The sequence below is a fragment of the Scomber japonicus genome, chromosome 23 (assembly GCF_027409825.1).
Source record: "Scomber japonicus isolate fScoJap1 chromosome 23, fScoJap1.pri, whole genome shotgun sequence".
NCBI lineage: Eukaryota > Metazoa > Chordata > Actinopteri > Scombriformes > Scombridae > Scomber > Scomber japonicus.
The window spans coordinates 22,234,031-22,258,137 of record NC_070600.1 but is presented as its reverse complement, the minus strand read 5'-3'; the positions used below and the strand labels follow the sequence as shown (position 1 = coordinate 22,258,137).

At 37.1% G+C, this 24,107-nt stretch overlaps 2 protein-coding genes across 2 annotated transcripts; both read right to left on the bottom strand.

Moving 5' to 3' along the window:
* Positions 1 to 5,547: 5,547 nt before the first annotated feature.
* tmem243b (transmembrane protein 243, mitochondrial b) lies at positions 5,548 to 11,720 on the bottom strand. Its single transcript, XM_053344042.1, has 4 exons — positions 11,471 to 11,720; positions 10,477 to 10,527; positions 7,340 to 7,444; positions 5,548 to 5,753 (listed from the first exon to the last, which is right to left on the bottom strand). Exons 1-4 carry the CDS (start codon positions 11,546 to 11,548, stop codon positions 5,634 to 5,636), a joined length of 354 nt encoding a protein of 117 aa, XP_053200017.1. The 5' UTR covers positions 11,549 to 11,720; the 3' UTR covers positions 5,548 to 5,633.
* A 10,681-nt stretch (positions 11,721 to 22,401) lies between these two features.
* meig1 (meiosis/spermiogenesis associated 1) lies at positions 22,402 to 22,824 on the bottom strand. The gene is made up of 2 exons (XM_053344044.1): positions 22,678 to 22,824; positions 22,402 to 22,530 (listed from the first exon to the last, which is right to left on the bottom strand). The coding sequence occupies exons 1-2, from the start codon at positions 22,822 to 22,824 to the stop codon at positions 22,402 to 22,404; spliced, it is 276 nt and encodes a 91-aa protein (XP_053200019.1).
* Positions 22,825 to 24,107: the final 1,283 nt, after the last annotated feature.

The following is a 24,107-nucleotide window of genomic DNA, read 5'->3' as shown; positions in this document are numbered from 1 at the left end:
CTTTCCTTCCTTCCTTCCTCCCTCCTTCACTCTTTCTTTCCTTCCTTCCTTCCTTCCATCTGTCCTTCCTCTCTCCCTCCATCCATCCTTCCTGCCTTCCTTCCTTCCTTCCTTCCTTCCTTCCTTCCTTCCTCCCTCCTTCACTCTTTCTTTCCTCCCCTCCCCTTCCCTTCCTCCCTTCCTTCCTTCCTTCCTTCCTTCCTCTCTCCCTCCATCCCTCCATCCATCCTTCCTTTCCTTTCCTTTCCTTTCCTTTCCTTCCTCCCTCCCTTCCTTCTTTCCCTCCTTCCTTCCTCCCTCCTTTCCTTCCTTCTTCCTCCCTTCCTCGAGGACAACAGGAGGGTTAATATTATATTCCACTCAATGCCTCTAAATTATTACAGACTGCTCCTTTAAGTTATAATGAGGTTACGTGGATGTACGGAAGTTCACATCTGCCATGTTTTTTTGTTTTTTTTTTAATTAAAGGTTTTTTTTTCCTCATAATTATGACTTAAAAATTAAAGTTCCCAAATGTAATTAGTATAATTATAACACACTATAATCTAGTTATTAGCAGATTGAAGACGACATTTGTAACTTCTTCTGTTGGCGTTAATATATGGAGGCTGCTCTATTAATGAATAATGAATTATGGGTAATTTAAAATGTCTTATTTTTAATGTCTTATAATTATTTGTTTTTTTGTTTTTTTTTTACAGTGAAGAAAATTATTTAACCTTCCTGTCGTCCTTCTTCCCCTCCTTCCTTCCTTCCTTCCTCTTTCTTTAATTTTTCCTTCCTTCTTCCCTCCCTCCCCTCTTTCTTTTTCTCCCTCCTCCTTCCATCCTTCCTTCCTTCCTCCTTTCTGCCCTCCTTACTCCTTTCTTTCCGTCCTTCCTCTTTTCATCATTCTCTCCTAAATTCCTTCCTCTTTTGTACTTCCTCCTTTCCTTCCTTCCTTCCTCCTTTCCTTCCATCCTTCCTCCTTTCCTTCCTTTCTTACTCCTTTCCTCCCTCCCTCCTTCCTCTTTTCCTCCTTACTTCTTCCCTTTCCTTCCTTTCTTACTCCTTTCCTCCTTCCTTCCTTCCTCCTTTCCTCCCTCCCTCCTTACTCCTTTCCTGCCTCCCTCCTTCCTCCTTTCCTTCCATCCTTCCTCCTTTCCTTCCTTCCTTACTCTTTTCCTCCCTCCCTCCTTCCTCCTTTCCTTCCATCCTTCCTCCTTTCCTTCCTTCCTTACTCTTTTCCTCCCTCCCTCCTTACTCCTTTCCTCCCTCCCTCCTTACTCCTTTCCTCGCTCCCTCCTTCCTCTTTTCCTCCTTACTTCCTTTCCTTCCTTCTGTCCTTCTTTGACCTGAGCACAACAGGAGGGTTAAAGTATATCATAAAGTACATTTCTGATCATTTAAATTAAAGGTTATAATTTTTAGTATTATAATTATGAGGAGAAATATATATATATATTTTTTTTATTTAAATGGCAGAGGTTGACTTCCATACAAACCAAATATTTATGAATGAATGAACAATTAAATTAAAATACAAACTGGGCTTTGGTATTTGAATGATGTCATGTTTGTTTGTTTGTTTGTTTGTTTGTTTTTTTTTAAATAATAATATTAATAATATTAAAAGACTGAATGGAGAAAAAAAAAGAAAACTTGTATTTTCATTTGAATAACTGTGAATAAAATGTCAGCGTCTTATAAAGTGAATCAAACTTTACTTCCTGTTTTTAATTTTAACATTTATAAAAACTACAACCCAAAAAAAACCCCTAGCATCACTCGGGCCGTGTTATAATGTTCAAATATAACTTCCTTCCTTTCTTCCTTCTGTCCTTCTTCCCTTTCTTCCTTCCATCTGTCCTTCCTACTTCCTTTTATCCTTTCTTCCTCCCATCTGTCCTTCTTCCCTTCCTATTTCCTTTTATCCTTTCTTCCTCCCATCTGTCCTTCTTCCCTTTCTTCCTTCTGTCCTATTTCCCTTCCTCCCATCTGTCCTTCCTTTCTTCTTTCCTTCCTATCTGTCCTTCCTACCTTTCTTCTGTCTGTCCTTCCTTCCATCTGTCCTTCTTCCCTTCCTTTTATCCTTTCTTTGTTCCTTCCTTCCTTCCTTCCTCCCTTTCTTCCTTCTGTCCTTCCTCCCTTTCTTCTGTCTGTCCTTCTTCCCTTTCTTCCTTCCTCCCTTTCTTCTTTCTGTCCTTCCTACTACCTTTTATCCTTTCTTTGTTCCTTCCTTTCTTCCATCTGTCCTTCTTCCCTTTCTTCCTTCTGTCCTTCTTCCCTTCCTCCCATCTGTCCTTCCTTTCTCCTTCCTACCTTTCTTCTGTCTGTCCTTCCTTCCATTTGTCCTTCTTCCCTTTCTTCCTTCTTTCCATCTGTCCTTCTTCCCTTCCTTCCTCCCTTTCTTCCTTCTGTCATTCCTACTTCCTTTTATCCTTTCTTTCTTTCTTCCTTCCTTCCTACTTTTTATCCTTTCTCCTTCCTTCCTTCCATCTGTCCTTCTTCCCTTTCTTCCTTCTGTCCTTCCTACCTTTCTTATGCCTCTCTTTCCTTCCTTCCCTTCTTATTTCCTTCCTTCCTTCCTTATTTTATATATTAATAAAAAAACAAAACACAGAGTCAGTGAGGATACACAATTATTTATTCCATAAAATATTAAATTAAAAAAAAAAGAAACACATGGCTTTGAGACAATCCTAAAGTCGTGGCGAGGTTGTCGACTCTTCTCGTAGAGGGGGCGGGGCTTGTTTTTTTTTTTTTAAATGTTTGTGTTACCCCTCCCCCCTCCGCCCCGCAGTTTATTTTAGCACGAAGCTATTTGTGTTTAACAGTCGCTGTCAGTTTTTAGCGTCCGTCCGCTGATGCAGGACATCTGTAAACGAGCGAAGCTACAGTCAGAAGAACAAATTGCAAGTTTTTCATTTTTTTTTTAACAATTTTTTTTATTCAAAGCTACACTTCAGTTTGAAATTCGACACCCTGAAAAAAAAAAATCCTGTTTTTGGTGACGTCACACATCAAGTTTAACGTTGTCGGGTTTTTTTTTTTAAATAATTAAAGAGACGACGTTAAAGGAAAAGTCCGACACTATTCTATATTTTATTATTTTTTGAAAATACCAAAAAAATTTAACGATGAATTTAAATGTGCCCAAAAACTATTTAAAAAGGGAATTAATTAATTATCTTCTTGTTTATTTGAGATAATTATATCATCATAAAACTATTTATTTCTTAAGTCAGAAAGTGCTGGACTCTTCCTTTAAATCTAATAATTAATAAATGTGAGTTTAGTTTTCTTTGGACAGTTTGCATTAATTAACCTGAAGTTTGATTGGTGCAGATATATATATATATAAATATAAATGTGATAAATATGATTATAAAAGGTAATATGTAATGACTTTATGATTCATTCTTGGCTGTACTGCTTAAATTTTTAGTAAATTGACAGAAAAACTAAATAATTTAAACCTTTTTTTTAAAAATTTAAATAATAAGAATATGTGCTGTGTTTCTTTTTCTTCTATAATAAGTTAATTAAATATATATATTTGTTTGTTTAAACATTTTTAACCAGGCGATTAAATCAAGAATTTTTTTTTTGGTCCAATACACCTCTTTAAGTGCTGAGGTGCCTTTTTTGTTTTTATTATTATAATATATATTTATATATATATAATATTTAATTTCATGTTGTATGTTTGGTGTGTTTTTTCCTTTAACTGAAGAAGCTAAATTAGCCTCCAGAGTTTAATTTTTAAGCTGCTGAACTTGAACACACCCTTTATAAAAAACACCAGCAATCTTTTTTCTTTTAATTTTTTAGACGTCAGATTGATACGTTAAAAAAATGTGCTTCAGTGTGTAAAAGCCACGAGGAGGAAAAGAAACGCTCCCGCTCATTTTTATTAGTGCTACAGCCGAGCCTGAGTGTGAGTGTGTGTGTGTGTGTGTGTGTGTGTGTGTGTGTGTGTGTGTTTATGGCTTAGACAAAAAGCGTGTATAAATTCAGCTAGTGCAACAATTGGCAGTCAGTCAGTGTGATTTTAAACGAGTTTCTATAAAAAAAAGAAAAAAAAAAAAGAAAGAAAAAACCCAAATCCTCTTAAAGTTGAGGCTCAACCATCAGATGTGATGAGAAAAGCAGAAAAAAGGAGGGAAAAGGAGGGAAAAGCAGCAGCAGCAGCAGCAGCGAGAGGAAGACAAGAAGAAAAACTGTTGCATATATTTTGCCACGAAGCCCCTGATGCTGTTTTGTGTCAGCTACAGGAAGCCCCTGATGCTGTTTGTGTCAGCTACAGTTTACAGTACTGAGGAAGAGGAGGAGGAGGAGGAGGAGGAGGAGGAGGAAGGTTCATCGCCTCCTGATTCTGCTTCACTCTGTGTGTTAATGTTCCTCCAGGTTAAAGAAAAATCCGCCAAGTTAAAAAAAAAAGTTAAAAACATGTGAAAACAGACTCGTGTGATTCAGTTTGAGAGCAAAAAAAAAAAAAATGTAATAATCGTCAGTTATGGAGAGGGTCACAAAAAGAGAGAGAGAGGGGAGAGAGAGAGAGAGAGAGAGACATAGAGAGAGAGAGAGGGAGAAAGAGAGAGAGAGAGAGAGAGAGAGACAGAAGGAGAGAGAGACAGAGTGAGTAAGAGAGAGAGTCAGAGTGAGTAAGAGAGAGAGAGAGAGAGAGAGACAGAAGGAGAGAGAGACAGAGTGAGTAGAGAGAGAGTCAGAGTGAGTAAGAGAGAGAGAGAGAGAGAGAGAGAGAGAGAGAGAGAGAGAGAGAGAGAGAGAGAGAGAGAGAGAGAGAGAGAGAGAGAGAGAGAGAGAGAGAGAGAGAGAGAGAGAGAGGGAAAGAGAGAAAGAGAGAGAGAGAGGATCCACTGGAGACCGACAGCCTCGAGGATCCAAAGCAGCTGATGATGATGATAGTTTTGGAGCTCCTCCTCTTCCTCCTCCTGAGTCAAGACGAGGAGTTCACCCACAGCGTCACGGTGATGTCACACCACACTCACACAATAAAAAGGTGCATTCAGGTCGTCTCTGTAAATTCGTAATGTCACTCAGAAGTCCAAATAACTTGATTCATTCATTAAGAAAATAACCCAAATAATTGTGGCCATGGTGAATAATGTGGTGATGAATTTGACCCGGGAGGACGACAGGAAGTGTAAAGATATAAATATAGTTATAATCTGAAAGTTGAAAAGAAGAAAAAAGAAAAAGACACAAGAAGGCAGATTTTTCCTTTAACGTTGTCGCTCGACCGTCAGCTGTAAATCCTCCTCTCCTCCTCGCCTCCTCGTTCACACACCATTTTTTTTTTCATCGTGTGTTCAGCACCGAAACGAACAAGTGTGACAGTTAGTTTAGTTTTCATCCCACTGGAACCATTAAAAGTCTCACTGGTTTTTCTTTTTGGTCCGAGAGTTTCCAGTCTGCTGCCAGTCAGGTGTGGAAAAGAATTCATTCATTCAAGTTAGTGTGAGATGAGTTTTTAGTTTGATTTGGTCGTATTTATATTTCTATAATATATATATATATATATGTGTCTTTTTATTGGTCCGTCTTTCTCTTTCTCTCTTTCTCTTCCCTTCTTCTTCTTCTTCTTCTTTCTTTCCTTCCTCCTCCTCTTCCTCCTCGCTCCTTTGCTTTTACCTGACTTCGTGGAAGTAGAGGTTGGCACATAGACACAGCAGCACGATGGACGCCAGCATGTAGTAGATCAGGTTCCTGAATTTAGGCTCCAGATCGCCCTGCCGGTACCAGAATATCTGAAGAGGACGAAAAAAAAGAAAGAAAAAAAAAGGTTTTATAACTTCATTTTTTTATTGCATCTTTTAAAAGTTTACAAAAATATGATGATAAAATAAATACTTGCAGGTTATAACTCCTTTTTCTCTCAATTGACTCTAAAATCTTTACTTTTTTATTAACCCTTAAACAGGCCTTACTAGTTATGTCATTTGCACCTGAAGGAAGGAAGGAAGGAAGGGAAGGAGGGAAGAAGGAAGGAAAGGAGGAAGGAAGGGAAGCAAGGGAGGAAGAAGGAAGGAAAGGAAGGAGGGAGGAACGAAGGAAGGTAGGAAGGAAAGAAGGGAAGAAGGAAGGTAGGAAGGAAAGAAGGGAAGAAGGAAGGAAAGGAGGAAGGAAGGGAAGGAAGGGAGGAAGAAGGAAGGAAAGGGAGGAGGGAGGAACAAGGAAGGAAAGGAGGGAGGAAGGAAGGAAGGAAAGGAGGGAGGAAGGAAGGAAGGAAGGAAGAAAGAAAGAAAGAAAGAAAGAAAGGAAGGACAGATGAAGGAAGGAATAAAGGACAGAAGGAGGGAACATTTACCCTAACAGCTGAACTTAGATCTGAGGAAGGAAGGAAGGAAGAAGGGAGGAAGGAAGGAAGGAAGGAAGGAAGGAAGGAAGGAAGGAAGGAAGGAAGGAAGGAAGGACAGAGGAAGGACTCGGGAGGACAACAGGAAGATTAAAGAGTCTGTATCTCCTGGTGCACGTTGTCTGTTTAAGGGTTAAATATTCAAAATAAATATTGATTAAAAAGGTTGTTTTATACAAATAACTGGCATAAAAATATAAAAAAACCTCCAAAATAATATTTAATATCTGAGTGATATCACCGGGGAATGACGGAGAAGAAAATATGGAGTCATATCAGAGCTGGAACACGCTGACGGGAGATCTGACCTCATAAAACAGGGAAAGTGTGTGTGTGTGCTTGTTTTTCTATCCTGGTGGGGACCACAACCTGACATACTACTAACCCGTGGGGACCGACTCCTGGTTTCCATGGGAACGAGCATTGGAATCAATAGCAAACAGCCTCCTGATAGGCCTGGTGCAGTTTTTTGGGAAAAAAAAAAAAAAAAAGGTCCCCACAGGGTTGGTTTTCCTGAGTTTGTGTGTACCCCACAGTTCACACACGGTGGGGACCTTTTCCTGACAAAGTGTGTATATTAGCTTAAGCGTATTAGCATATTAGCTTAGTGATTAGCCCCCTGGTTTAGGGTTGGAGTTTCAATCCAACATTTGTTCAAATACTGAATATGAATTGTACTGTGGCTAACATTGATGTCAATTGTATGCTAATAGACGTTAGCATTATGGGTCCCAACGAGGGGGGCAAAATTCAGTTTTCAAATTTATGAGAGAGTTATTGATATTTCAAGCCATTTTTTTGTTCAAACAGAATTATTATGATGAATTTAGGAGTTAAAATTACGTCTCTAGACCCTTTGGAAAGGCTGGAACCCAGTCAGGGTCCCCACGAGGTAGTAAAAACATGTGTGTGTGTGTGTGTGTGTGTGTGTGTGTGTGTGTGTGTGTGTGTGTGTGTGTGTGTGTGTGTGTGTGTTACCAGCACTATGGTGGATCCACAGGCTAACAGGATGCACACCGCGAAGAAGACATTGAGCGGTCGTGGCGGCAGCGAGGGGAAAACAAACGAGCTGATCACCGTTACCTAGGAGACACACACACACACAAAAAACACAGTTAAAAAAGCTGAAAGACTACAGATCTTTAATAACTAATTAAACTTTAATTAACCTTTAATATCTTGTATAAATTCACACTTATGTTATGTTGCAGCTACACAAGTCTTTAAATTCCTCCTGGAGATTTTAAAGTTTTATTATGTAATGATTTTTTTTTTGTTTTTTGTAGTTTTTTATTATTAAATCCTTGTTTATTGTTTATTTTGTAGTTTCTGTCTTGTTTTTATGAATGTTTCTTGTTCTAAAATCTCCTGGACAAGTGATTTTAATCTCAATGAGACTGATTAAATAAATAAATAAAGATTAAATAAATAAATAAAGATTAAATAAATAAATAAAGATTAAATAAATAAATAAATAAATAAAGATTAAATAAATAAAGATTAAATAAATAAATAATGATTAAATAAATAAATAAAGATTAAATAAATAAATAAAGATTAAATAAATAAATAAAGATTAAATAAATAAAGATTAAATAAATAAAGATTAAATAATAAATAAATGAAGATTAAATAAATAAATAAAGAATAAATAAAGATTAAATAAATAAATAAATAAAGAATAAATAAATAAATAAATAAATAAATAAAGATTAAATAATAAATAAATAAAGATTAAATAAATAAATAAATAAATAATGATTAAATAAATAATGATTAAATAAATAAATAAAGAATAAATAAATAAATAAATAAAGATTAAATAAATAAATAATGATTAAATAAATAAATAAATAATGATTAAATAAATAAATAAATAACTAAAGATTAAAAAAATAAAGAGGAAATGTAGTTTAACGTGGCGTTTGTGTGACAGGAGACTCGCTGTGATTCATTACAAGAAAATCAGGAAATGGACACAAAAAAAAAGAAGAAGAAGAAGAAAGACAGAAGCACTTTTCATTCTGCAGAAAAAGAAGAAGAAGTGAAAAAACAGTTGAATCATTGTTTTAACTTTTCCTCTTTTAGTCTGCGGTGAAGATTCGTAGAAACACTGATGGAGGAGTCAGAGATTTAATATGTGTCATATGTGTAAAGCTGATTAATTAACACACTAACATTATAAAACATGGAGGAATCAATTATTTTAAAAAAAGGAGCCTCGATGTGCTCAGTAAACTTAATACGCTGCACGATGTGTCGCTAACGTTTCGCATGACTTTTCAAATCGCCGATGTCGGATCAATTAGGACCGTTCAGAGACTTAAAACGGGAGCCAGCGCTGATAGCGGAGGGAAAATAACTCAACGCATTCCTAATAGAGAAGTTTTTAATGGACGCACATAACTTCTAAATTATAAATCATCTTGTCCTGTAACGCTCATTCATGTGATCGGACGCTTAACCAAGAAAATGTCAAGTAGAAAAAGAAGAAGAAGAAGAAGAAGAAGAAGAAGAAGAAGAAGAAGAAGAAGAAGAAGAAGGAGTTTAACCCTCCTGTTGTGTTCGAGTCAAGGAAGGAAGGGAGGAAGGGAGTAAAGGAAAGGCGGCAGGGAGGGAGAAAGGAAGGAACGACAGAAGGAAGAAAGGGGAATGGAGGACGGAAGGAAGGAAGGAAGGAAAGGAAATAAGGAAGGTAGGAAGGAAGGATGGAGGAAAGAAGTCAGTAAGGAAGGAAGGTAGGTAGGAGGGAGGGAGGGAGGAAGGTAGGAGGGAGGGAGAAAGGAAGGAGAGAGAAAGGAAGGAACGACAGAAGGAAGAAAGGGGGATGGAGGACGGAAGGAAGGAAGGGAGGAAAGGAAATAAGGAAGGTAGGAAGGAAGGACGGAGGAAAGAAGTAAGGAAGGAAGGAAGGTAGGAGCTCATTCATGTGATCGGACGCTTAACCAAGAAAATGTCAAGAAGAAGAAGGAGAAGAAGAAGAAGAAGAAGGAGAAGGAGGAGAAGAAGAAGAAGGAGAAGGAGGAGAAGAAGAAGGAGAAGGAGGAGAAGAAGTAGAAGAAGGAGAAGGAGGAGAAGAAGAAGAAGGAGGAGGAGAAGGAGGAGAAGAAGAAGAAGAAGGAGAAGGAGGAGAAGAAGAAGAAGAAGGAGAAGGAGGAGAAGAAGAAGAAGAAGGAGAAGGAGGAGAAGAAGAAGAAGAAGGAGAAGGAGGAGAAGAAGAAGGAGTTTAACCCTCCTGTTGTGTTCGAGTCAAGGAAGGAAGGGAGGAAGGGAGTAAAGGAAAGAAGGCAGGGAGGGAGAAAGGAAGGAAGGAGAGAGAAAGGAAGGAACGACAGAAGGAAGAAAGGGGAATGGAAGGGAGGAAAGGAAATAAGGAAGGTAAGAAGGAAGGATGGAGGAAAGAAGTAAGTAAGGAAAGAAGGTAGGAGGGAGGGAAGGAGGGAGGGAGGAAGGAAGGAAAGAAGTAAGGAAGGAAAGAAGGTAGGAGGGAGGGAGGAAAGAAGGAGAAGAAGAAAGAGGAAGGTAGGAGGGACGGAGGGAGGAAAGAAGTAAGGAAGGAAGGAACAACGGAGGAAAGAAGTAAGGAAGGAAGGAACGACGGAGGAAAGAAGTAAGGAAGGAAAGAAGGTAGGAGGGAGGGAGGAAAGAAAGAGAGGAAGGTAGGGGGGAGGAAGGACAGAAGGAAGGAAGAAAGGGAGAAGGAAAGAAAGACAGAAGCAGAGAGGAACCACAGATGGAAGGAAGGAAGGAAGAAAGGGAGAAGAAGGAAAGAAAGAGAGAAGGAGAGAGGAAGCACAGATGGAAGGAAGGAAGAAAGGGAGAAGAAGGAAAGAAAGAGAGAAGGAGAGAGGAAGCACAGATGGAAGGAAGGAACCCAAACGGCAATCTGACGTTTAAATTAAGTTGCACTGTTAATACAGTAATTACGGTAGCCCTGGCTTTAGTCTACCGTAATTACTGTAGTAGAGAACTGAATATTTCCCTTCATAAAAACGTCATAAAACAGTAAAATCAGATTATCTATAGTGGAGAAACTAATACGTATAATACATGAAAGAATATAATAAACCAAAAAACTTAAAAAGAGAGAAGAAGAGAATTATAATTATACTTACTAAAACAACCAAAGACGTAAATCCCCCCACTGCCAGGTTGATGATTCGGTCCTGCGAGAAAAGAGACGTCAGTTTATACAAAAATCATTAAAGCGTTAAAATATTAGCAAATATTCAACAGATGGCCGAAAACAACTGAAGATCTACGTTAAAACTTATTTGACGTTTTTAATTTTTTATTATTATTTTTTTCTAATTTGTTATTGTTACAGTTTTTTGGGGGTTTTCTTTTTTTTGTGTCTAAGATATTTGTGAAGAAAAAGTCTACACCTTGTTTCTGTGTCTTAATCTTAAAATCAATAAAAAAATAAGTGGGAAAAAAAAATTTGATGGTGTTTCAAAAAGGTTTCAAACATCTGGTAGTAACGTGTTAAAGTAGATTTTAAAGCAGATTTTCACCTTAAATAAATAAATAATAAATCGTCCCTGTACGTTAAAGGAAGTCGGAGCTCCGCCTCTTTCCCATCAGCTAAATAAAATCGTAAATAAATAAATAAAAGCAGAAGTTTGAATTCTTGTTGCAGCAGTTTTACCTGTGTTTTAACCATAGACTGTATAAAAGAAACATCCGTAACATCCGTGACGTCACCCATTGGTTTGTGGACTGCTGCTCGGAAGCCAATAGTTTCGAATCTGGGCAGCGCCATCTTGAAAATTTCAGGTGCATGCTGGGAAAAATAAAAACACGGACTCTACTTATATGGGCATGAGGCGGGGCCATGGACGGAGCTGGGAAGTTGCTATGGTTACGAGGGCTGGATCTCGAGGACATTGGTCAGTCAACCTGTCAATCAGGACGTAGCCACGTCCATTTCTTTTATACAGTCTATGGGATTTTCGTGCCTGGAGGCTGGAGCTGCATTTTTTTTCCTCTTTAAATTAACTTCATCCTCTTATTAAAACACATTTTTACTCTGAAAAAGGAAACAGTGACGTCTAAATAAATAAAAAAAACCCAAACACATGAAACCCTCGTCCTCCTCCGGTGTTTTACCCGTGCCGACGTTTCCCCAAACAGAGGTCTGTTGTCGAGGCCGCTGGTGCCGTACGTCCTGGTGGTGAAGTCATCCATTCTCGCCTCGGCAGACACACACGCTCAGCTCCGACCTCCTCTTCCTCCTCCTCTTCTTCCTCCTCCTCCTCCTCTTCCTCCTCCTCCTGTCGCCTCTCAGCAGCGCCGCCTCCTGGAGACGCAGGGCCAGTGCCGCATGCTTAGCCAGTCAGAGGGGGGAGGGGGCAGGGCGGGGGGCAGGGCGGGGCGCTGGGGGGGGGGGGGGGGGGGCTGTCAACAGTGTGATGGGGACATTACAGTGGCCGGCAAGGCTCAATTCTGTACCTGTGAGACAAAAGAAAGGGAGACAGAGAGAGTTATAGAAAAAAACCCCCATAAAAAATTCCTTTCCTTCCTCCCTTCATTTCTCCTTCTGTCTTTCTTTCCTCCCCCCTACCTTCCTCCCTTCCTTATTTCCTCTGTCCTGCTTTCCTTTATTCTTCCCTTCCTATTTTCCCTTTTGCTTCCCTTCCTCTGTCCTTCTTTCTTCCCTCCTTCAAACCTTCCTTCCTTCCTTCTTTCCTCCATCCTTCCTTCTTTCCTTTCCTCCCTTCCTTTCTCCTGCCCTTCCTTCCTCCCTCCTTTCCTTCCTCCTTCCTTTCCTCCTGTCCTTCCTTCTTCCTCCCTTCCTTCCATCTGTCTTCCCTCCCTCCCTCCCTCCTTCTCTCTTTCTTTCCTTCCTTCGTTCCTCCCTCCCTCCTTCTTTTCTTCCCTCCTTTCCTCCCTTCCTTCCTCCTGTCCTTCCTTCCTTCTTTCCTTTATTCTTCCCTTCCTATTTTCCCTTTTTCTTCCCTTCCTCTGTCCTTCTTTCTTCCCTCCTTCAAACCTTCCATCCTTCCTTCTTTCCTTTCCTCCCTTTTACAGTTTAACTAACTTTAATGAACAAAACTGAATTAAAAAAGAAAAGAAATCCATATATCGAACTTATTTTTTTTTTTAAGGGTCAGATTTACATAGAAATGCATGCAAGAGAAAATAATAATGATAAAAAAATAATTAGTATTTATAATAAAAATCTACAATTAAATCAAATAAGATAAAAGAATAAAAGAGAGAAAGTTCATTTACATCAAATTCAGCCTTTATAAGTAAAAAGTAAAATAAATAAATCAGCACATATCGGCCGTTAACTGATATATCTGTCAGGATTTAGTAGTTAATATTTAATGTGGCGCGCAGGACGCAAACAGGAAGTTAAATATAAAAAAAAAGAGGTTGAGTTTTAGTTTGACTCTGATCTCACAGCGGTTGGTTGGGTTTTTTTTCTTTTTCTGTGGTGATAAACGTTAAAAACACTTCACTGTTTCCCACACAGAGACTCAGGCAGGTACATTTAAGGTGGTATATTAAAGGTGGTATATTAAAAGTGGTATAGTAAAGCTGGTATATTAAAGGTGGTATAGTAAAGGTGGTATATTAAAGGTGGTATATTAAAGGTGGTACATTAAAGGTGGTATAGTAAAGGTGGTATATTAAAGGGTGGTGTATTAAAGATGGTATATTAAAAGTGGTATATTAAAGGGTGGTATATTAAAGGGTGGTATAGTAAAGGTGGTATATTAAAGGTGGTATATTAAAAGTGGTATATTAAAGGTGGTATATTAAAAGTGGTATATTAAAGGGTGGTATAGTAAAGGTGGTATTTTTGGTGACCTAGTTCAGTTCAGTGTTTCCCATACAGTATTATTAATAATTAAAGTCTTCTATGTCGGATATAAACCTTCCTCCTCTTTTTCAGCCACATCTACGATCTCTATCTGTCAGAAACTCTGCACTTCCTCTATTTTCAGGTGCGATAACGACTGCGGCCGGCTCTCCGTCCTTTTCAGAGACGAACTGACTGAGAAAAGAGGAAGTTGAAAATCAGAACAAACTACTTCTTCTTCTTCTTCTTTAAATCAATCTCAACTTAAACTCTGAACTAAACTGAGCTCTGAGCTCTTTTAAAAAAGGCCAGAAGAGCTTCAAAAACTCAAAAGTCACACCAGAAGTGAAACTATAATTAAATTAAAGACTCGATAGATAATTATTGCATCACTGTTTAGATATTTCATTGATTCTTTAAGGAGGTCTGACACTAAAACTACTCTTATTAGACGATATTAAATGATATTATTTGTCATTTTAAGACTCATTTTATGCCATACTTGCAGTTAATATTATAATATTGGTTAAAATACCATAATTACCTAATTCAGAGGTGCCATGAATACTAGTTTTACCTTAATGCAATGCATCATAATGGATTTTTAACACATTTTACATAATTTGACACAATTTATTTAGATTAAAAAGTGTTGTTTTTGGTATATGACCTGCTCAATATTGAAAAGACGCTCTAAAATTTGAATGTAGAAATACTGGTGGTTAACCCATTTGACATTTTCAGCAGCATTCAGTCTTACTTTTGGTTAAAAAAATGGTCATTTCAAATGATATAAAACCAACAAAAATATAAAAATGTACATTTTCACAAACCCGATGCTGCTTTTAAAACTATTTTTTAAGATATTTTTGAATTGCTCATCTTGCTAAACCTTTATTTATCACTGACTGTTTCAAAAAAAAAGATAAAAAACAAACAAACAAATTTTCCACTCTCAGTTTAGCAGCAGCTGAGATTGTCACTACTAAGAGAATAGTTGCTCCACCTTAAATTAAGTGACCCTGGGCTAGGTTATGCTAGGCTATGCTAGGCTAACCCCTTCACTATAATCAGCAGGTGTCAAACAGGACGTAATTATTAGTTATTAGTTCTGAACATGACATTTTTAATTAGTTGTGGTTCTGCCAAGTTCCAACGCAACACTTTTTCTCAGCTTGTTAGTTTTGGTTTCAGAAAATGTGAAGAAACACTTGAAATCTGACGTACCTCAGCTAAAACCAAAAGGAGGAACAAGCCATGATGAAATGTGTTTGTCTGAATCACATTGAGTCATTTACTGTAGCGTTGCAGCTGGGAACCCAAACTAAGGCAGAGATTTCCAAGTCGGACTTGATTATTGTCACTTTTTGTGCAGTTTAATGTAAAATGTGTCTAATATAAAAGCAGAAATCTCAAAGTTTCAAAGCTAAACTAGATTTCTGTGTGAATAAGAAAAAAACACTTTTATACCAATTTAATTGCATGTAGTGCTGGGTGGTTTACCGGTTCACACCATAGACTGTATAAAAGAAATGGACGTAACATCCGTGACGTCACCCATTGGTTTGTGGACTGCTGCTCGGAAGCCAATAGTTTCGAATCTAGGCAGCGCCATCTTGAAAATTTCAGGTGCATGCTGGGAAAAATAAAAACACGGATTCTACTTATATGGGCATGACGCGGGGCCATGGGCGGAGCGGGGAGGTTGCTATGGTTGCGAGGGCTGGATCTCGAGGACATTGGGCAATCAACCTGTCAATCAGGACGTAGCCACGCCCTAATGCATACCCTGCTTTATCGTCACATATAAAATCAGTGGTATGACATTTTTGGTCATACCACCCAGCACTAATTGCATGTAATTTATGTTTTTTTTTAATAATCTCAAACTTCCTGGAGTAATTCTTTACTTTCTCTGCCTGACTAAATCTTGCACATCTGTAGGCATCAGCTCTCGTTTAACTACACTTAATCTTTTTTTTTTTTTTTTTTACACATTAACTGTAGAAACGACTTCACCTCACATTCGTTTCACAGCACGCCTTTTTTTTTTTTTTTTTTTTGCACGCTGATGGCAGCTGTGTGGTTGCTTCTTTCCTTTTCTGGGTCAGAAGGCAGCAGAGCAGGAGAGGAAATGTAAAAAAAAAAAAAAAAAAAAAAAAACCCTAGCAGAGCTTTCTCAGCAGAAAAACAAGAGCTTCATTATAAACGGAGCATTAAAGTGGCCTAAAGCTACATTCCTGCTCAGCCTTGTGATCCACTAAGACTCCTTAAACAGAGAACCTGCAACTTATCCCAGCACACAGATTACAAATGTTTGGTTTCACGTGCGAATGAATAAAAAAAGTGAATAACAACAATAACCCGAGCTTTTTAATGCGCTCATTTTACAGCTGGTCAGATTTATATTGGTGGTGTGTTATTATAGGAGCTAAAGCCGATTAAGTCGATTAGTTGCTATAATATTTTAATAATCGAGTCATTTTTTTTCATTTAAAAAGTAAAACTACAAAGTAACTTGTTCAAGCTTCTTAATTTGTGAATATTTTGGGGTTTTTTTGGGTCATCTGTGAGATTAAAATGAATATAAACTGATTATTATTTCGTGTTTTTAGGACAAAAACTAGATTTTAGGTCACATATTGGGCTTTGAGAGGCAGTAATTGACCAAATATGTACTCAATTCATCAAGAAAATAACCTAAAAGATGAATTGATAGAGAAATTAATCATCTATATATTATAATAATGATAATTTGAGGGGGGGGGAAGGCCATTACAAGTTCTGATCAACACTAAAACACCAAAAAAAATAACTAAAATATTAAATGTAATGAAGTTCAGTGACATAATAATAAGTAATAATAATAATAATAATAAGTAATAATAATAATAATAATAAGTAGACAAAGATTGAGACGTTTTCAATCCATGAAATTCAGCATTGATGTGTTTCATCATCACACAGCAGTCTTATAATTTAATTTACAGCTCAATAAACAACATTTTAGAGTGCAATAGCTCTTTAATTGTTGTGTCATGAAGTTATAAGTGTTAATAAGAAGAAGGTTAAGCTCTAAATATACTCCACACAGCTTACCCCTTGTTGTAGCGCTCCCTACAGTGATCTTATATATATATTTTATCACCTATTGGAGAGTTAGAGTATTTAAATCAGCTATGCAGCAGTACGGCAACATATTATAAATTCATATCAAACAGGAAATTAAAACTGGTATACTGGATGAAATCACCAAACCACCGAATCAGTGAAATAGCTTTCTTTTCCCTCTGACCGTTAAAAGAGCTCCTTTAAAATCCATAGCGTCACCACAAAAATGCATTTCCTCAGCAGTCTGAGTTCGTCATGTTAAGAAGATATCTGCCACATTTTACAGTCTTTGAAGCATCAGATTACCTCAGACAGCCTTTAGTAACACAAGGAGAGACTTCACCAATGAATAATGCTGTAATATTGGAATATATCTGCTTGATTTGACTCTGAAGTTGCTGCAGATCAATTTTAAATACTTTTTTTTGCACATAAAGAGGACTGTGGATAACAAAAGGAGAGATTGAATCAATGAATAATAGTGTAATATTGAAATATATCTGCTTGATTTGACTCTGAAGCTTCATCTTAGCTGCAGATTAACTTTTAAATACATTTTTTTGCACATAAAGAGGACTGTGGATAACAAAAGGAGAGACTGAACCAATGAATAATAGTGTAATATTGAAATATATCTACTTGATTTGACTCTGAAGTTGCTGCAGATTAACTTTTAACTACATAAAGAGGACTGTGGATTCATCACATACACTGTACACATTATGAAGGGATCTTGTACTGGTCAGTATTACATAGATAGAGATGATTACAGCTAGTAAAACAGGTTTTAATGTCCATTTCAGGCTCCTGACTGTTAGTTTAAAAACATCTGTGACCTCATCCTGTACTGCAAGTTTCTGCTGACATTTAGAGATCCAGTTAAAAACATACTCAGCATGTTTTGGTATAGGGATAAAATGACCTGAATGACAGCAGCAGATAACATTTCTGTAACTAAAATCAGTGAAAGAGGTTTTCCCCCTCGCTGTAATCATTCCTCCTGTTAATACTAACCATGAAAATATCTCCTTCACAATCACACAGTCTGAGTTAGTCATGTTAAGTGGATATCTGAAACATTTGAGTCTTTTTTTTAGCATCAGATTCCCTCTTTCTGTTTCCTCAGACAGTCTTTAGTAACACAAGAAGAGACTGAACCAATGAATAATAGTGTAATATTGAAATATATCTGCTTGATTTGACTCTGAAGCTTCATATTAGCTGCTGATCAACTTTTAAATACTTTTTTTTTGCACATAAAGAGGACTGTGGATAACAAAAGGAGAGATTTAACCAATGAATAATAGTGTAATATTGAAATATATCTGCTTGATTTGACTCTGACGCTGCTGCAGATTAACTTTTAACTACATTTTTGCACATAAAGAGGACTGTGGATTCATCACATACACTGTAAACATTATGAAGGGATCTTGTACTGGTCAGTATACATAGATAGAGATGATTACAGCTAGAAAAACAGGTTTTAATATCCATTCCAGGCTCCTGACTGTTAGTTTAAAGACTGACTTGAAACATCTGTGACCTCGTCCTGTACTGCAAGTTTCTGCTGACATTTAGAGATCCAGTATGCATGTTTTGGTATAGGGATAAAGTCTGCAGGAGTTTTATGACATCTCCATTTCACATCTTATGACCACTATTAGCTCCATTACCTTTTGCTAAGCGATGCTAAGCAAACACAAACACCTTTTAACTCTAACAGCTGTGTGAGTTTTTATCTATTCTGCAGCTTTAGGGGTTAAAACACAACCTCACTAATCATATGTTAGAGTTAAAGTGAAGAATAAGGTAAATATAAAATGACCGACAAAAGCTTTAGTGTTTACCAGGCCAAACAGTGAGGCAGGTGGCTAACGATGCTAAGCTAAACCATTCAGACAACCACATAAAACAGATTAAATGTATATATAATGTAAGTTTAAACTGTCTAATAAAAGCAGACAAACTTGCCTTATATCGTCCGTGTTGACTCGGCTGGGAACATAACTTTAGAAAAAGCACGTAAAGGGGTCACGTATGAGTTAAAGGGAATAATACTGCTGGTAGCTCCAGTTCAAGCTGTTAAAGGCGAGTTCAGGGACGCGATGAAGTTGGTTTCACGTTAGAGGGGAGAGTTAAGGGGAAAGTTAAGGGGGAAGTTAAGGGGAAACATAAATACTGATTTTAATTGGTTTTTACTAATGAAAAAGAGTGTTGTGTTAATTCATTTCACACAAAAATAAAATAAAATATATATACTGTATTTATTGTATTATTTGTGTCGTATTCTTTCTGTTTTGTAGGACAAGAAAAAAAGGAAATGGAAACACAAATAATATAATGTAGTTTATTTCATTTTTAAAACTATATTTATTGTATTGTCTGTATTCTATCTATCTATCTATCTATCTATCTATCTATCTATCTATCTATCTGTCTATCTATCTATCTATCTGTCTACCTATCTATCTATCTATCTATCTATCTATCTATCTATCTATCTATCTATCTGTCTATCTATCTATCTATCTATCTATCTAGTAAGTAAAGTAAATATTACAAAATAAAATTTAAAATAAACATCTAAACGTCTAAAATGCAGGTAACAGCAATTGATTTTCCCTTTTTCTTTTTTTGTTGTATTATTTATAATGTATATATCTTAAATGATATTCATATTTTTAATGGTTTTATTTTTATTTTTATTCCTTTTGGGGTTTTTTTCTGTCCAATAAAGCATTAAATACCCAGTGAGGCAGCAGTATGACCACCGCACCACCACCCACTCTATTTACAGTTTATATATGTTCATTTATTTGATATATATATTTTTTCCCCTTCTTTTATATGTTTGTCAGATTTGCCTGATTTGTGTGTTTGGTATGCGCAGCCAATACCCAGATAAGTTGCAGCACATGATCGAGATGGCACGTAGGGTTTACTGGGTGTGACCAGATGTCAGCTGCTCAGTTGTGTAAAGATTTCATTCTGAGTGAGTGTGAATGCATCCTCAGTGACCTTACATACGCTACACAACACGCTACACAACACGCTACACAACACACTCTGACTAAGCTGTCAGGAGGCAAAGGAAGGATAAGAATGAGCAGGTTTAGGTTAAGTGTTTTGTTCCTTCAGTAATTAGACTGTTTACCCTCCTGTTGTCCTCGAGTCAAGGAAGGGAGGAAGGGAGGAAATGAGGGAGGAAGAAGGAAGGAACGACAGGAGGAAGGAAGGGAGGAAAGGAGGGAGGAAGAAGGAAGGAAAGGAGGGAGGAAGGAAGGACAGGAGGAAGGAAGGGAGGAAAGGAAAGAAGGAAGGACGGAGGAAAGACGGAAGGAAGGAAGGTTTGAAGGAGGGAAGAAAGAAGGACAGAGGAAGGGAAGCAAAAGGGAAAATAGGAAGGGAAGAATAAAGGAAAGAAGGACAGAGGAAATAAGGAAGGGAGGAAGGTAGGGGGGAGGAAAGAAAGAGAGAGTAGGACGAATAGAAATCAATGTAATGCCATGCTATGTCTCCATAAGTGACCTATAGGTCAACTGTGTGTGTGTGTGTGTGTGTGTGTGTGTGTGTGTGTGTGTGTGTGTGTGTGTGTGTGTGTGTGTGTGTGTGTTAAGGGAATGAACAGTTGTAACACCAGCATTTCCCAATCTGGGATAATAAAGTTTACTTTGACCTTATCCATGTTTGAGCAATAAAGCCTTAACCCTTTATAGGACACTCATTGAAAGGAAGGGAGGAAGGAAGGAAGGATGGAAGGAAGGAAGGAAGGAAGGGAGGAAGGAAGGACGGAGGAAAGAAGGGAGGAAGGAAGGTAGGGGGGAGGAAAGAAGGAGGGAGGGAGGAAGGGAAGAAAGAAGGAAGGAAGGAAGGAAGAATCTGTCCATCTGTCCTTCCTCCCTCCCTCCTTCTCTCCTCCCTTCCTTCTTTCCTTCCTCCATCCCCCTTTCTTCCCCCTTTCTTCTTCCTTCCTTCCTTCTTTCTTCCCTTCCTCCCTCCCTCCCTCCTTCTCTCTTTCTTTCCTCCCCCCTACCTTCCTTTCCTTCCTTTCTTTCCTCTATCCTTCCTTCCCTCCGTTCCGTCCTTTATTCCTCCCTTCCTTTCAATGAGTGTCCTATAAAGGGTTAATAAGTAAAAAAAAACTAAACAAATCAGCCACTAGAGATCATAATTAGTTTCTCTTTACTTTCCCCTTAACTCCCAATCTGAAGCCAACTTCGGCGTCGTAGTTCCCAGTATTACTGTTGAGCCGACCAGCAGTTAGCCAAACTCCAGTCAGTATTTAAGCAATGTCAGAGTGGGAGTCAATCGGTTTCCCACTTTATAAATGACTCAAACCTCTTTAAAGATAGAGAGCTGCAGTGTACAGTCAGACACTAATATAACTTAACTTGCCAAACTCCATTTAAATATCAATGAATGCAGCAGTGAACATTACTGGGAAGAAGTATCTCATTTTTAATCACTCACTCACTTACTGAAATTTAATTATCAATAAAATAATACAGGATTTTTTTTTTTTTGGTTATGATGCCAACATAATGCCATGATGTCACAACTCATAGATATCTGAGAAATGTGACCTCCCCCCCCACCTATACACACTGCTTTATGTAAGATGTAAAAATTAATTGTTGTATTTTTAAAAGCTTGTTATATTTATCCATTGTGTCAAATCTTCACCTGAAAAGAAGTGACTAAAGCTGTCACATAAATGTAGTGGAGTAGAAAGTATAAAGTATAAAGTAGCATCACATACAGTAGAAATCCTCAATTAAAGTAAAAGTACATCAAAATTGTATTTAAGTACCAATACTTGAGCACAAAGTTATAAAACTATAAACTTTCAGAGCTAAGTTAACACCAGCTTCTTATAACACAATTCCACCACTCCAGAAGAGTCGAGCCAAGTCTTTTAAAAACACTTATTTATACAATTAAGCAATTTTGGTGCTTCATATGTGATCCCAAACCAAACACGGGAGTCACAGAACAATTTCAGACAATCCTAATCCCCCTTTTTTTCCCCACTGTGTGAAGTGAAGCAGCTTTATAAACTCATAATTAAATCACACATTAAATCGTCTAAATTGTGAATGGAGTTTGGTATGAGAGTCTCTGCCTGGAAAATAATTTAAAAAGTGATCTGATATACGTTGTAAGAGAAAAGTAAGGGTCTTACTCACCAAGGCTGTCTGTAGTGCTGCAGGGTTGAAGTCACATCAGCTCTTGCTTGTTTCTATGCAGCACCTCTGGGTCAACTTTCTGTCTAATTACAAGATAATAAGCATAAATCTCTCATTCCTCAAGCTGCTAAATAAAGTTATATGTCTTTGATCTCAGTGGGGGAAAAAAAAAAACCAACCCTCAGATCTGAGTCGGTGGGGTCCATATACGTACCATAATCTCCCCCCTCCTCATGTAAGCATCACATGAGGAGAGTGTGACAGGCCCAGCGTTTAATCCCAGCAAAAAGAAAACTTCAGTCACACATTAAAGAACGTCATGAATGTTAGCATGAAAAATGACTCATTAAACCGTGAGGCTTAATATAGAGAAACATTGCAATGATGTAATTAAAAATCAAATTACTTAACTCATGACATTGATCTAAAAAAAAAACTTAGTTCAGTGCTGCGAGAACATTACACATAATTTAACCTCAGGATGATTCTTTAAGAGTTCAGCCAGATTATAACGCATTAGAGATATATGGTTTGGTTCATTACTATTATCTCTGTTAGTTTCTAGTCTTTTTTTTCCACTGAGGATCCAAAACTCATATTGTCACATTTTTATTCACATTCTGTACTTTTTTAGTGTAGTAGTGTTGTTTCTCAATGTTTTAGAGACATTTTAAGTGCAGCTTTTGGTGCGACAATCTTCAGTAAAGTTTAGACAAAAACAAAGCGAGTCAGTTTTGAATTATTTTAAGATGAACTATTCCTTTACCAAAACCATACAGAGAAATAATCATGTTTAAAAAATATATCACAAAAAATCACAAATACAAAAGACACACAATAACACATCAGGTCACTTCATAACAATAAATGGGACGGGGGGGGGGGGGGGGGGGCTCGGTCCTCAGAGTATGGGAGAGTCCAGAAACACTTCAGTATGCATACACTTTGACTTTGTGGACCTCAAAGTCCTGACATTCTCTCTTCCTGCTGTAGTAGAAAAACGTGTCATCTCGACGCTGGAGCTTCTTCACAAAGCCGGTGTCTGGCCATCTCTCAATCTGACACAGAAACAAAAACAGATGTCAAATATAAAATATATTTAGAACTGAGTATATATCTTACTTAACTAAGAAAGAAAAGTGTTTAAACAGTGATACTATTTCTTAATTAATTACACAACTACACATTAAAATCAGAGTATTTACCAAAGCTCCCTGTTTGACTTGTATGTACTCCAGTTCATCTCTGTAGCCTGCCTGTTGAAATCTGAACAGGTTTTCCACTTCGACTGTCCATTCTTTGGCTTTGCTCATCGACTTCGGCTTGGAGTTTTTACCAGTGACACAGGCCATAGTGGTGATGCTGAAAGATATCTCAGAAATGCACATATTATTATTTTAAATAGCTGTTCAACAGATTTGTCCCCATAATGACTAACAAGACATAAAAGGAAAATGCCTTGTTACTGCTGTGCTTTCTGTAGTAGATAATTCAGATTTAACTATTTAACATAGGGTGGATTAGAGTAATGTGGGACACTTTTTGCAATTCTGACTTGTTCACCATATTTACATATTAATCCAATGCATTATATCAACACCTAATATCATTATGAAATCCCTGAGATGTTTGCTTGTTTAATCAGAAGACAGATTGTAGATATTATACTGAAAAGGAAAATTACACATATATATTAATGCTCCCTGTGTCAAATCATTTCAGAATTTGTAGATTTTGTAATCTGGGACACTATTTTTTAGGTTTAGAAATACTTTGATTTATACAAAGCAGCCAAAACGTTCTGCCTGTATGTTTTTTTTTTTTTTTTTTTTTTTAAACTTTCTTATCATAAAGGTTAAAAACCTAGTAGCCAGTATGTTCACATGTGTAACACAATATAACTTACAGAGTTTGCATAATACCTGTTAGCTTTACAATAACTGAATAGAAAAATAGATAAATGCACTGGAGTCTAGTTGTCTCACATTACCTTAATTCACCCTATCATAAAAATATCCTGGGAAAATTCAGCATACAAATTATTCACCAAACATCATTTATATAGTTAAAAACACATCTAATAAAAGTGCTCTGATAGAATTTCAAGTTCAAGTTATTGGTGCTGCTTAATGAGTTTTAATATATGCCGAATTTAAAAACAGTGACTCTAATACTCTATTAAATGTGAAATAAGTTCATATAATGTGGAAATATTAATCTGTTAGTAGCGACACTTTAAAATACAGTATTGTTTGATGGACTTCAGTGCGTATCAGGCGAAAAATAAGCTGTTTTTTCCCCTTTTTATGAAGTAATTTGCTCACATTAACACATACTAACATGTTTAAGACATTATTAATAATTTATGTAAATGTTTAAAAGCAGTTTACTTACTTTATTTTCTCTAAAAAATGGCTTGAAACGACTTTTCCCCTTTTTTTCAGACGGCAGTTAGAAAACGGCTATATAGCTTCTCTTTGGTTGCTAGGTTACCGTGGACTTTTTTTTTTCACAAAAACTTTAAGATAAATGTTTCATCAACAATAACAATGAATGCTCGAGGTAGTACAACAGCAAACAACAAAAGGAAAAAAATAAAAATAAAATGCCAAATTCAAAAATACATAAATAAAGA

Bases quoted from the DNA above. Each gene is read 5' to 3' on its own strand.
- meig1 (XM_053344044.1), bottom strand. From the start codon at position 22,824: ATGGCCTGTGTCACTGGTAAAAACTCCAAGCCGAAGTCGATGAGCAAA. The intron at 22,531-22,677 runs GTAAATACTCTG...TTTCTGTGTCAG, and splicing joins AAGTCAAACAGGGAGCTTTG to ATTGAGAGATGGCCAGACAC.
- tmem243b (XM_053344042.1), bottom strand. From the start codon at position 11,548: ATGGATGACTTCACCACCAGGACGTACGGCACCAGCGGCCTCGACAAC. The intron at 10,528-11,470 runs GTAAAACACCGG...CTTTTCTCGCAG, and splicing joins TTGGGGAAACGTCGGCACGG to GACCGAATCATCAACCTGGC. The intron at 5,754-7,339 runs GTAACACACACA...CGTCCTCTTCAG, and splicing joins GTGGATCCACCATAGTGCTG to ATATTCTGGTACCGGCAGGG.